At 54.5% G+C, this 14,266-nt stretch overlaps 1 protein-coding gene across 1 annotated transcript; it reads left to right on the plus strand.

Moving 5' to 3' along the window:
- Positions 1-7,264: 7,264 nt before the first annotated feature.
- Positions 7,265-12,740, plus strand: FAM83C (family with sequence similarity 83 member C). Its single transcript, XM_032419219.1, is given in 5 exon segments — positions 7,265-7,777; positions 9,930-10,097; positions 10,313-10,437; positions 10,961-11,120; positions 11,122-12,740. Coding segments are annotated over 5 exon segments (2,238 nt in total). The 3' UTR covers positions 12,394-12,740.
- The last annotated feature ends 1,526 nt before the right edge of the window (positions 12,741-14,266 follow it).

Raw genomic sequence — 14,266 nt, forward strand, 5'->3', positions numbered from 1 at the left:
GCGGCAGGGTGGGACGGGTGGGGAGGAGTAGGAAGAGCAGGAACCAGCATAGGAAGTAGAGACTGGAGTAGAAGTCAGGGGAGAGGAAGCTTCCAGAAGGAGGACGTTCTTAATGCTGCATGCTGCAGAGTTGGGGCCAGGGAGTAAGTGAATGAGGCTTAAGGGCTTCAGACTATTCCAGGAACAAGATTTTTGAGAGAATACAGAAATTGCAAAGGGTTAAGAAGGTAGGGTATGGCAGCAGCTGTGGTATCTTGGTAGGTGCCTAGCTGAAAAGAAATGGAGAAAAATTGGGCAGGAGTTAGGAGAGTAGGGTAAGAACTAAGGTGTTTGCAGCACAGAAGAAAGCTGAAGATGTGCATGGGGGTGAGGAGGAGCCAGATTAAATGTAAAGCACTCAGTGGAGTAGGAGACTTCCCGTCAATGTTAGGAATTATTAGATCCCTCTTGAAGTGGGAGCCTGGTCTTGAGAACAAGGGCCTGGCTTTGGAGGGGAGGAGGGAACCTTTTCCTGAGACCAGAGATTGGACCAGATGGGGACATGGGATTTCTGAGGTGAGGGCTGAGAGGGGAGAGGCCAGCCCATGCCGGTCTCGATGCCCAGGGAACCTAGAATTATCGGCCGTTGGGGTGAAGGGGAAAGGAAGGGGGATCTGGCAGGTCTGTGGGCAGAGAATGAGACAGTCCCAAAGTGTTTGAACTTTTCCCTTGGGAGCAGTCCTCCTGTACATGTTGCCCTGGTTCTGCCCACTTCTAGCCTTCCCACAGCATCCCCACTGTGCCTTGCCCACCCCCACCACTGGGTTTGGCCTTAGGGAGGGCTAAGCCAGACCCCAGGCCCCTGGCCATGATCCTCTGCCCACTCAGCCCTGCCCCAGTGTTAACCACCCATCACAAATCATCTGTGGCTTCCAGGAGACTTCCCTTGAGCCATGCTAGTGAGCTCAGGACCTGACATTACAGGTCAGTACTTGAAGACTCCCTTCCTGAGAATCCTCCAGGTAGGATCTCTAGGACCTTTTCTCCTCTCAGTAAGGCGTCTTCAAGTACTGACCTGTAATGTCAAAAAGTGATGGGGAAAAAAAAGGTGATGGAATATATGAGTGCTAGAAGAGACTCGGAGACCTCCAGCCCAGCCTTTACGTTACACATGGGAGGCTATGGTCCTGAGAGGCTCACTCAAGGTTTCACAGGTGTGAACCAGAGCCATAGGCCTGTGCTGGCTTGTTTCTTCCCTAATTTTATCTCTCCCTGTGGCCAGAAATGGCTCCTTCACCGCCCAGTCACCATCTGAGAAAAAGCCTGCCGCAGGGCTGTACCCTAGTTGGGGATGGGGAGGTGGAGACATGGTTCCTCTAAAGTTCCAGGATGGGTCATGAGCGCTAAACCTCAAAACACTTGGTTTATACCTTGGCTTAACCTGTGGCTTATAATTATTTATGAATCTGCCTTCCCCACTGAACTGTGAGTTCCTCCAGGGCAGAGACCAAGTCTTACTCATCTTTGGGACCACGGTGCTGGCCTAAAGGAGGCATTAAATACATGTTGGATGAACTGGATGGACAGAGGGAGAGGAAAGGTTGGGATAGGATGGGGAGGGTGAGGAAGCTGGACCAATAATGTTGGGGGCTTAAGAGATCATTAGATAATATCTCCTCCCAAGTTCAAAATGAATTGAGAAATAAGACATAAGAAACAGACAGACATGAAAACTGTTTTTTAACCAATATTTCTGACAAAGCTGATTGAAGAATGTAGTTTTCGCTCTCTGGCCAAATGTGCTTGTTCATAACCTCCTAAAACTTGGGGCACCTGCGTGGCTCAGTTGGCTGATCGTCCAACTCTTGATTTCAGCTCAGGTCATGACCTCAGGTTGTGGGATTGAGCACCCATGTCAGGCTCATGCTCAGCGGGGAGTCTGCTTCTCTCCTTCTTCCCCTCCCCTGGCTCTTGTGCACATGTGCTCTCTTTCTCTAAAATGAATAAATAAATATTTTTTAAAGATTTTATTTATTTATTTGACAGAGCGAACACAAGCAGGGGGAGTGGCAGGCAGAGGGAGAAGCAGGCTTCCCATTGAGCAGGGAGTCCGATGGGCTCGATCCCAGGATCTGAGCCCAAGGCAAATGCTTAACCGACTGAGCCACCCAGGGGTCCCTAACTCTTTAAGAAAAAAAATAACCTCCTTAAACTAACCATGCTCACCTCCACCCCCCCCAACCCCAAAAGAGCAGACCTCTCCCTCCCCACTACAGGGGCAGAACTTCCTCTGGAAGTTTACCATGTAGATCAATGAGGAATATGCTATCTTTGCCTACAACAGAACTAAAAGGGGGGGGGGGAGGGCGCTGAAAGATTCAGCGCAGCTCCTTCTAAGCCACCAATCAGACAAGCCTCCTCCCTTGGAGAGGAAGGGTGAGTGAAAAGAGGGGGCTGTCCTCTCCCACCTCCCCCTCTGGGAAAGTAGAGTGGGAATTCTCTCCCTGTATGGAAATGCCAGTGAGGGCAAGTCTGTCTTCCCCGCCCCCCCATCGGATGGGATGAGGTGGATGAATGGGTAGAGGGGGGTTGAGGGAAGGGAGACCCCATCATCTCAGTGTGTGCAGTCTAGACCCCAGACACAGCCACCCTTCCAAGATAGAATGCCCAGATTCTCATTCCTGTGATCTGCCTGCCAGGATGCTCATCTGTGTGTGGAGAGTGAGGAGAGGACCTTGCCTCCTATGAGCTGGAATAAGAGGCCAAATCTCTGAGCCACACTCCACTGACACAGCCAGAGGGCCATGTTCACATTCAGAGCCAGCCTTTGGCCTAGGAAGGGTGGAGACTGATGAGGGGAGCTCCTCTGGTTGCTGCGGCATTTGTCTGCAGGCCTCCACCAAGCCCCCGCCCTTTCACGGCCTGAGAAAGCTCTAGAATCTAGCATGTACTGAGCTCCTCCTCCTCTCAGGCACTTGCCATAGAATAGCCCATTTATTCCTCCCAAAAACCTGATGAAGGAGGTGATGTTGGTCCCGTTTTACAGATTAAGCCACTGTGACTCAGAGTTGTGATCGTTCAATTTACCCATTAAATGCCAGAGCCAGTGGGGCCTCCTGAAGGCCTGTGTGGTGCTCAAGAACACAGAACCACACCCATCTGGGTTGTTTCTGGGAGTCTGGTGCTTCGGGCTGCTCTCCCCTTGGGGGGCTGCTTTGTAAATTATCCTAAAACACAGCTCTAGGAATCTTGCCAACCTTGCGCCACGGTCTGTGCAGAGAGCCAGCAACTTAGCAAGGCCCGCTTCCGAGGGGGGCTTCCGCTGGCCTTCCCACAGCTCTTCCCGCGCGCCACAGCCCCCATCTTCCTTCGCAGCCATGCCCTCACCCCTCATGTCCTCCTCCTGGGAATGACCTGCTTGTCATTCTGCACATCTTCAAGTCTTTCTCATCCTTTAATATCCAGCTCGGGGAGCCCTCACTGCGTGTTCCTGTGTCTCTAGCTCGCACGTCACTTCATCTGGATTCAAGGGATCTGGGCGCACCCTGGCTCTCCTACTATCCCTGGCTGCTCGTCCCAGGAATATGAGCCCCCCGACCCAGCAGTGTCGACATTGGAACAGCCTGCAACTGAGGCGCTTACAGCCCACCCTCTGCTCCTACCAGCCCCACAGGACAATCACCTGTCCAGGTGCCACATGGCTTACAAGAGACAACAGACAGGGCTAAATGGCCCCCAGGATGGCAGAATGATGCCAGGCATCTCCTGGACATGACAATATTTTTTTGTCCTTTTAATGACAGTTATTAAGGGGCCTGTGCCAACACACTGCCTCCAGGGGCTGGGCTTTGCTGTCTGTAGGCTCCTATCGTGCTGGGTCTCCACCCCGAGGCCCAGCCCCAAGGCCAGGATGCACCTGTCTCCCCTCCCATTGCCCTTTACCCATTCAGCCCAGAGGAAGGACGGCCAGTCTTGCCATCTGGGGAATTTGATTTGATTTGCACGCTTCCATGATCAGGATGTCAGGGACACCCTGGGGCCCTTTTCACTTCAATTCAATCTGCCCATCCCTGCCTCTCTCGGTTGAGCTCCCTGTGCACACGCCCAGTACCGCACTCCAGAGTCAGGGTCAAAGACCCCCACTGCTGCCCAGACACTCATGCACACAAACAGATCTGCACCCAGACATGCACACAAGGATACAGGCACACATGCGTACACAGGTAAACACACACTGATGTATGACCATATAAAGACAGCCAAGCAGACATTACAAACATCACAGATGGTATGTACACGTACATACATGCACAGGTACGGTTATTCATGGGCATGTGTAGATGAGTTGAGCCATATGAAATTATCAATATTCAGTGTTTTCTTGTTTGTTTGTTTTTTTTGTTACTTACAAAAATAGAATCTAGGGGTGCCTGGCTGGCTCAGTCGGTAGAACATGTGACTCCTGACCTCAGGGTTGTGAGTTCAAGTCCCACACTGGGTGTAGAGCTTACTTAAAAAAAAAAGGGGGGGGGTGCCTGGGTGGCTCAGTCAGTTAAGCGTCTGCCTTCGGCTCAGGTCGTGATCTCAGGGTCCTGGGATCGAGCCCATGTCCCATGTCAGGCTCCCTGCTCAGTGGGGAGTCTGCTTGTCCCTCTCTCTCTCTGTCCCTTCCCCTCACTCGTGCTCTCTCTCAAATAAATAAAATCTTAAAAAAAGAGAGAGAGAGAGAATCGAATACAAATGTGGGCATGGAAGGAAGTATACAAAAATCTAGAGCCAAATTTGTACACCCACGTTTAAGCAGCATTATTCACAATAGCCAAAAGGTGGAAACAACCCAAGTGTCCATCAGTGGGGGAATGGATAAACAGTGTGGTATATACACACAATGGAATATTATCCAGCCTTAAAAAAGAAGGGAATTCTGACTTCTGCTCCAACATGGGTGAACCTGGAGGACATTATGCTAAGTGAAATATGCCGGTCACAAAAAGACGAATACTGTTTGATTCCACTTAGATGAGATGCTTAGAGTAGTCCTATTTATAGAGTCAGAAAGTAGAGTGGTGGTTACCAGAGGCTGGGGGAGAGGAAGGAATGGGGAGTTGGTGTTTAATTAAGGGTACAGAGTTTCGACTGGGGAAGATGAAAAAGTTCTGGAGATGGATGGTGGTGATGGTTGCACAACAATATGAATGTACTGAATGCTACTGAACTGTATACTTAAAAATAGTTAAGATGGTAAACTTTATGTTATATGTATCTTGCCACAATTAAAAATAATTTTTAAAAAGATAGCCAAAAATATGTATCATCAGATAGATGGTGTAAACACTGAGGGATAAACACAGGAACTCAGCAACACAGAAATGGGCTGCCTCCCCTCCCAGGAGCACTTCTCCAACCCAGATAAGGCCCTGGTTCTCCCCCTAAACAAATCTGGAGATAAGGCCCTAATGAAGGCCCTGCCTCCTTGGATACCCCCACAGCTCATTACCCTCCCACGGTCTGGCTCACTTACTCAACCTCCTGCCCCTCACGCAGCCTCCCTTCCCCTAGGGAAGGGCCTCCTTAGAGCACCTGGTGCTCCAGTTGCTGCCCCTGCCCCCAGAATGTGATGGAATGGCCCAGCATTTCACCTCCTGGCCTTACCCTGACCTCTGGGCTCCTCCCTTCTAGGTTCCTCAAAGACAAAGCTCCAGCCCCATTCCTCTTTGGTCCCAGGGCCCAGCTCGACACGGGAACCCCTGAATCCCTCTGCCCCCTGCCATGAATGTGTTAGGCCCTGTGTGAAGCTCTGTGGACATAGGACCTGTGTCTGGTCTGAACATGATCACAGACCAGATAAAGCAAGTGCAATCAGTATTATACAAGGTTGTGAGACACGGTGTTCGGTCTCCTGCTCTCCAGGCCATCCTCATCAGAGTTCGTTCCTCCTTAGAAGGGGGACACCTCAAGCTGGTACTGTGCACTGTGCTGACCACGTCTGCCTGGCCTGTCTCCCTAACTAACTGCCATCTGCTGACCCCTCTTCTCCAGAGCAAAGCCTCTTACTCAGGCTACTGAGGACTCTGGGATTCTGGCCTTTGTTGGGGGCAGAGAACAGAAACCTGCCTGCTCTGTTTGCCTCCTGACCTTGAAGGTGCCCTCCATCCTCTGAAAACTTTCTTCCTCCTCTGAGTTGGGGAGGAAGGCTGTGGTGTGGCCCACACCAGGTCAAGAGCATCCCTGGAGTGGAGGGTGTTGGAAACATAGCCATCTGGAAACAGCATTTCTCAGGTGTGGGCCTGGGCTCACTGCCCCAGGGGCGCCGGGATGCGTATAAAAAGCAAGCTCCAGAAACTTACTCAGACTTTCTGGATTTGAATCTCAGATGGGTGGAGCCTGGGGATCTGCCCTTTAACATTTCCCAGCTATTCCCAGGGCCTAGGGTGAAAGTCGCTACTCTAGATCCTTGGAGGATGGGCTCAGAACCAGAGTGGGGGTTGGACAGGGGACTGCGAGTGTCACAGTTATGGAGGTGGAGAGTGGCAGAGCCATTATGGGAGCAGAGAGGCCCGGATGGGGGACGGACAGGTGTTGACGTTGACAGTTCTGGGTGACATTCTGTTCTGTTCTTACTTAGGGCCTGTGTGCAGGTGTGTCAAGGCTTGGGTTATCCACCATGCTGTGGGGTTATGGCTACTCTCTGAATTAGCATTTGGGCCTGTTTACAGGAGTTTGATCAAAATGTGTGGTCTGCTTATGTCAGCCTATACTCTGTGTCCGTGTGTCAGCCTGTCTGCTTGTGTGTTCACGCCTTTATCTCCATGTCTTGAGTCATTTATCCACCCTGGTGTGTATGTGCATGTGTGTGCGTGTGTGCGTGTGTGTCCCTGAGCACGGCTGAGTCCCTCTGGACCATAATCTAACCTCCCTGGGGGCTCTGGAAGGTCAGGGTTTGGAGGAAACTTGCTAGGAGCCTGGTGGGGATGGGGCAGATGCTGCTGGGGTGGGGCCAGGGTGGGGGTGGGCAGGAGTGTGTGCTAAGGGCCTGGCACCGCCATTTCCCTGGGCGAGCGAGTCTCAACAGCAGGCAGACAGGTGAGGCTGACCTGACAAGTTCTAGAGGCCGGGGGCAATGGGGCGGAGCCTGGCTCTGACTTAGGGTGGCAACAGGTCGGGGGCCCTGGCACACACAGGGCGGGCGGGCAGGCGGTGGTTCTCTTGGTTGAGAGCAAGGGTGCAGCCCCAGGGTGCAGGCCATGGAGCCCGCTGGAGGCTGAGGGCAGCCAGGTGGGCAGGCATGTTCGGAAGCCTAGGGCCTGGGGACTTGGGAGCCCAGGGCATGGCGGGAGCCCTGCGGGGCCGGGTGGAGGAGCTGAAGCGGCCGTGGTGGCGGGAGGCCTCACCGCTGGTGCTCCAGCACAGTGAGGCTGCCCGGCTGGCAGCCGACGCCCTCCTGGAGCGGGGCGAAGCTGCCTACCTGCGGGTCATCTCCGAGGAGCGGGAGCTGCCCTTCCTGAGCGCTCTGGACATGGACTACATGACCAGCCATGTGCATGGGGGCCCTGAGCTCAGCGAGGCCCAGGGCCCAGAAGCCTCAGGGCCTGATCGCCTCAGCCTGCTCTCTGAAGTCACCTCGGGCACTTACTTCCCCTTGGCCTCCGACATAGACCCCCCGGACCTGGACTTGGGCTGGCCTGAGGTTCCACAGGCCACGGGCTTCAGCCCCACCCAGGCTGTGGTCCACTTCCAGCGGGACAAGGCCAAGAACATCAAGGACCTTCTGCGTTTTCTCTTCAGCCAGGCCCGCACGGTAAGGGCCTTATCTCTTCAGACATTCATTTCACAGATGTGGAAACTGAGACCCAGGGAGGGAAAGGGACCAACCCAAGACCATACAGCAGCTTAGGGGCAGCATTGGGACTAGAACCTCTGCGTGTGTTTTATTTACCGTGGTAACCCCTTGGCACTCAAGAACATTAGTCCACAAACATTCTGGAAATGCATACAAAATTGTGCATATTGCAGGGAGGGATCCTCGGCATCCTTCTTGGGAGAGGCTCCATGGCTTTCATCAGATTCTCAAAAAGGTTTATGATCCCAAACTAAGAATTCCAACCTTGGTGAACATTTGAGTCACTGCCTTGACCTACAGAGGAGGAAACTGAGGCCAGAGAGGGGCTGGAACTTGCTCAGGGAGGTCCAGTCAGTTGGTGAAATAGAGTTCAGGGGGAGAGAGAGGGGTCCTGACTCAGGCCCTGGGCCCAGGCTCGGCCCTGCCTCCTGGTGCAATCCCCAGCTGCATCTCACCCTTCACCCACTGCGTCCCCAGCTGGGCCTGAAGCAGGGAAGGGGCGCTGGGACCTGGGCCTCAGTATGGCACTGGAGGGCTGCGCTTTCAGTTTTGTACCAAAAGGAAAGAGGAATGGAGGCTTCTGGGCTCAGGGATGGGGAGCAGGGGCTCGGGAGAAAGAGAAGCAGAAAGGTGGTCGGTACCTGGGAAGTCTCCAGCCACAGCCTAACAGAGCTTCACTCCTGAGCTCTGATCTCTGACTCAGGAGGCAGGGGAATGGATCAGATGACCCCAGGAAGGATTTGAGGTGAGTTAGACTCTGTCTTTGTCTGGGGGAGTGGCCCAGAGGGTGCCCGCTGCAGAGATCAGGAGCCAGCATGCTGGGATCTCACGGATACCTCCAGAGCCTCCCTAGCAAACCTGTCCGTGCCCCAGGCAGGGGAGGGCCAGGCCTGATTGGCACTGGGAATGGGGTTATTAGTGAGGTGGCTTTGCTGTCGTCACTCCTGCCCCTTTGATCTTCCCTGCCTGACCTTCCCCCCACCTCTGGCCAGGCCTGTGCCAAAGAGGCATCCCCCAGCACTTTGCCTCCTTACCCCCATCTAGACCCCCCCACCCCCACCCTCTGGGCCAGGAGCCATGCTTCTACTCTGGGCTGCCACTGACTCTCAGAGTGACCTTGGGAAGTGCTTCCTTTTCCTGTGGGCCACGTCCTTGTTTGCTGAGCAGGCAGGAGGAAGGGAACATTTATTGAGCGCCTGTCGTGTGTGGAGTATTTTCACATCTAACCCCCAGAACTATGACATATAGCTATCATTGTCCCCATTTAACAGATGAGGAGATTGAGGCCCGCAGAGGTAAAGCAACTCGCCCAAGGCTGCATCACTAGGAAGTAGCAGAGTGAAGATTCGAACCCCATTCTGTCTGGTTCCAGCACTGGGGCGCTTTGCCTTGCACCTCTTGCCTCTCAGCCTGGACGACAAGACCTGGTCTCCCAGCACATATACACAATGGGAAGAAGGGGCAGCTGGGGGCTTGATGGTGCAAGGGGTTTTTCAGGGCTTCTCTGAGGCAGTCCATTGTAGGAGGAGACCACACGCCCCAGCCCCAAAACTGAGCAGAAAACTTGGTCCCCCCTAGCGTGAGGGAATTGAGGGAGTCTGTGGGTAAAGGATACCACGCCAGACCTCTGCAGCTTCACAGGGAAACTGAGGCAGGTCTGGCAAAGGGCTTGAGGATCCCAATAACCATGGCTTGCAGCTCTAATTCTTGAGGAGGGAAACTCCAACAGAGCTAGGCCTGGAGCTAGTGGGAGAGTGAGGGCCTGCACTGGGAATCGGGGTCTGGGTTCTGCTTCTGACTCCCCTACTCTGGGCTTCAGTCTCCCCACAGATATCTTTGAGAAGCTCATGACAGATAAACACTCTATCCTCAAAAATATGCACACAGAAACTTTCAAACATATTCTGGGCATTCAAGACAGAGGAACCTCCCTGTGTCTAAGTTAAGAACCCCTGAGCTAGGTTGTTGCTAAAAGCCCTTCCAGTCCAGATGTTCTCCCAGGCTCCGGCCTCCCGATATTAAGCCCAGTTCTCTTTTCCTGGGACCCCCGCTCCTAGCCCTGGGCTGGGCAATGTTCTGGGCAGGGCTGAGATTCCCCTACATCCCCCAGGTGGTGGCTGTGGTGATGGATGTATTCACTGACATGGAGCTTCTGTGTGACCTCATGGAGGCCTCGAGCCGGCGTGGTGTCCCCGTCTACCTGCTTCTGGCTCAGGAGCACCTCAGGCACTTCCTGGAGATGTGCTACAAGATGGACCTCAATGGGGGGCACCTGCCGGTCAGTGGGGGACAGGGGCAGTAACCAGGGGGTGGAGTAGGGAGCTGGGGAGGGCAGAAGAGCCAGTGGGGTGGTCAGTAAGCATTGGGGGTCCAGGGGAGTGGGCGACTGAGTTCCCTTAGGTGTTTGAGGTTGGAGACTGCATGGGATTTGGATAGGGCTTGAGCCCCATTCTCTCGGGGTCACCACCCAACCCCCCTCCGTCCTTGGTCCAGAATATGCGTGTGCGGAGCACGTGTGGGGACACGTACTGCAGCAAGGCAGGCCGTCGCTTCACGGGGCAGGCCCTGGAGAAGTTTGTTGTCATCGACTGCGAACAGGTGGTGGCAGGCAGCTACAGGTGAGCGTGTGCGACAGGGCAGAAAGGGGCGGGGGCTGTGCCACCGGCTGGTGAGGGCACTGGGGCTCTGGCAGCTTGAACTGGCCTCCCTCCATCCGGCCCCTCCAGCGTGGACTGAGCAGCTACCACGTGCCAGGCACTGTGCAGGGCGCCGGGGATGGTGTGGGGAGCAAGACAGCCCCAGGCTGGGCCCTGGAGGAGCTCATTCTGTGGAAGGATTGCTTGGATGCCTTTGGCATAGAAAATGACTGTTGCCCCTCAGAACTGGAGACTTCAGGGAATCTTGCCCCCAGTCCATTTTACAGATGGGCGGGTTGAGGCCCTGAGATGGGAAACCATGGGCCCAAGTCCTCTAAGCTGAGCTTGGATTAGCGCAGACTCTGAAGTCAGAGCTCTGCACCCCTCCCCCCTCATTTGGGTCCTCAAGGTGGTGGAGTTGTCTTGATATGCCCCCCTGGTTGTGACCTCTGCCTAGCCCCAGGCTCCTGCACTTTGCCTTCTGACCCTGACCTTCTGCCCCCAGCTTCACCTGGCTTTGCAGCCAGGCCCACACTAGCATGGTGCTGCAGCTGAGAGGCCGCGTCGTGGAAGACTTTGACCGGGAGTTTCGCTGTCTGTATGCGGAGTCTCGGCCTGTGGAGGGCTTCTGCGGCGGCGAGGATCCCGTATCTCCCAGGGCACTGTGTGCCCCCCCCAGCAGCCCTGGGCTTCAGGCCCCATGTGCCAAGCCCCACATCCTCCTCACCCTCCAGCACCAGCTTCAGCAGCATCAAACGCTCACCTCTCATGGGCCACTCCTCTTACCTCGCTCCGCCGGGAGGTGGTGGCTGCAGTGACATGCGTATGGGGTCCTCATCCCTCGGCCCTGCCCGCCGCGAGGCCAGTGGCCAGCCCTCCCCGCAGCGCCAGCTGTCAGACCCGAACCATGGCTCCCTGCTAGGGCCCTACAGGTCCAATCTAGGCAAGCTGGGCGCGTCCCCATGGTCCCAGTCCTCTCCTGCCCTCAATCACAATGGTGCCAGCCCCCTGACCCTAGCAGTGGGGTCGCCTCTGCTTGCTCGCCAACGCCCCCTCCTCCCCTCTGCCAATGCTGTAGCCCTGTCCCGGCTCCCAGAGAATGGGCTCCTGGGAAGCCAGGAGTGTAGCCCCCAACGAAGTCGCTGGGTACCTGGCACAGCCCTGGAGACAGTGGAGGAGAAGAAGGTGTCTCTGAGTCAGAGCCATAGCCAGTTGGATCTCCTTGTCCCCTTCCCCAGAGCCAGAGAAGCTGGAGGCCCTGATTCTGGGGTTAACCCCAACTCGGGCTCCCTCTGGCCTGGAGAGCAGGCTCCAGAGGACAGGAAGTTGTCCCCAAACCAGAGATACAACCAGTTGGATCTCCTGCCCCAGACCCCGGGTGCTGGGGGTACCCCTGAGTCAGGTTCCCCCAGACCTGGCAATCGAACCCCAGAGGACAAGAGGCTGCCCTCAAACCACAGCCAACTGGACCTCCTGGTACAATACCCCAAGGCTGGGGGCTCCAGAGTGCCCCCTGAAGCCAGCTCCTCAGCCAGGGCTGGCAAGCAGCGTCAAGATGAGCGACGACGGACCCTGGGCCACAGCCAGCTGGACCTCATCACAAAGTTTGGCCCATTCCGGGGTGAGGGGCCTGGGCCCAATGGTCTCCCCAAACCAAGCCCTGCTCGAAAGGCTGGAATGGGCTCTGGGGATGAGAAGCGGCTGACCCTGGGCCACAGCAAGCTGGACCTCATCACCAAGTATCATCAATCGCAGGGTGCCAGGCAAGGACCTGAGCCTGGCCTCCCTGGGGGCCCCACAGGGGGACATCTCAATGGCAGTAACAATGGCCTGTTTGGGGATGAGAAGCGGCTGACCCTGGGCCACAGCAAACTGGACCTCATCACTAAGTACAACAAGTCCAAGTTCAAGCTGCTCCAAAGCCGCTTTGAGTCCTAGTCCTGCTCCCAGCAGGGACGTGTCCCTCTTCCATCTACTTAGACTCTAGATTTACCTAGGTTCCAGACTCTGGGGTGCTCCAGCAGGGGCTGCATGGGGAGCAGAGGGTGTCCAGAAGCCCAGGTTAGACACTCGCTGGGCTCAGGATTGTTTATGCACACACACACACACACACACACACACAGAAATGGAACCCACAGTACCTGCCATTTGCCACTGTGCTGTGAACTTCACACTGGTTAATTACCATCCTTCATCCTCACAATATCCTACAAGATAGACCTCTAGTAGGTATACATTTCTAAGATCATAGATACTATCTTCCCTATTTTATAAATGTGGAAGCTGAGGCCCAGAGTTTGATGGCTTGCTTGGAATCAGATCCAAGTCAATGGCAGAGCTAGGGCCCAAACCCATGTCTCTGACTCTTAAGATTGTGTTTTTGCACAGGGTACACTATTATCAACAGTTCACATGTCCCCATGCACACAAAATATGCACATCACAGAGATGCCCCAAATGCCTACACAATACACCAACAGGGTTCACATCCACAAACTGCACACCCATAGACACACAGTAAGTACACAAAGGTCCATGTGATAAACCCAAACACCCAGAATTCTAGTTATAGGTACTCAATAAATGTTATATGGCTAAATGAATGGCTACACAAAATATATGCATTCAGTGCACACTGTAGACCCCTCAGGATCCACAGATGATAAATATGCACATAACCACACACACACACATACACACACACACAGAGCCATGCACACACCAACCAGTATCTTCTTTGACCTAAGCTGTGTACCTGGCCCTGTACTGAGCATACCATAGGGCTGACAAGTGAATCAGACTCAGGCCCTGGGAGACAAGGAATAAATGCATAAACCATTGGGGGGCAAGACAGAACTATATCTAACTAAAGGCTAATTAGTGACAGGATGGTGGAGAAGGAAGGGCAGAGAGTGGTGGTGATGGTGGAGTGATGAGCAGTTTCAAAGGAGGCAGCCTTCGAGCCAGGCGTTGAAGGATGGGGAGGATTGGACAGATGGAGGAAAGAGGAATTTCTGGTAGAAGGAAGCAGATGAAGAGAGGCCAGGGAGAGGACTGGAGGAGTGCGTCTGAGATGAGCTGGGGAGGATGTAGAGGGCATGGATACTCAGACTCTGACGCACGCACGCACGCACACACATCATTTTGCTGAGTGTCCCTGGAAGCACAGGCTTTGACAGGTTCTACGTCCTTTTCCGGACCTCACCACCTGCCTGGGACAGTTGTCACGATACAAATCAATAAAGGCAGACATGCTATGACCCAGCAGCAGCCTGGTGTATTCTGAGAAAGGCGGAGTTATGGGACTGCATGTTGAGGGCTGGGAAAGGGCACCATTCAGCCCAATTATGGAGGGCTCCCTGAGGGAGAGTGGATGGCTGCAGAAGGGCTGGGGGCGGGCTGGGGGGGGGGGTAGGACAGGGGCTCCAGGCCCCCTTTACCCTCATTGTGACATTCTTAGAGGCCCTGGGGCTTTTGTGGATTCTACAAAATGTAGATCAAGTTCCTCTCATCCATGAGATCAGGTCCCTTGATTGCCACCATTTATCTCGGGGGCAGGAAGTGGCTGCTGACTGAGTGATCAAGCACATGCAAGGGGCACACAGTGGCAGCCAGTCAGGACCCACACCGTTGCCCATCTGGACCCTCCCTAAGACGCAGTTTTATCCACCCTCCCCTCTCTCCAATACCTTCTTCAGCCTGGTTTCTTCTACTTCTCTGGCCACGCCTCCTTCTCCAGCCTTTGTCCTGGTCTCATTTCTCCCCACTGGACGCCTCCATGGGTGACCTCATCCACCCCAGGCTTCAGCCC

Source organism: Phoca vitulina, unplaced genomic scaffold (assembly GCF_004348235.1).
Source record: "Phoca vitulina isolate PV1807 unplaced genomic scaffold, GSC_HSeal_1.0 scaffold22, whole genome shotgun sequence".
Taxonomy (NCBI): Eukaryota; Metazoa; Chordata; class Mammalia; order Carnivora; family Phocidae; genus Phoca; species Phoca vitulina.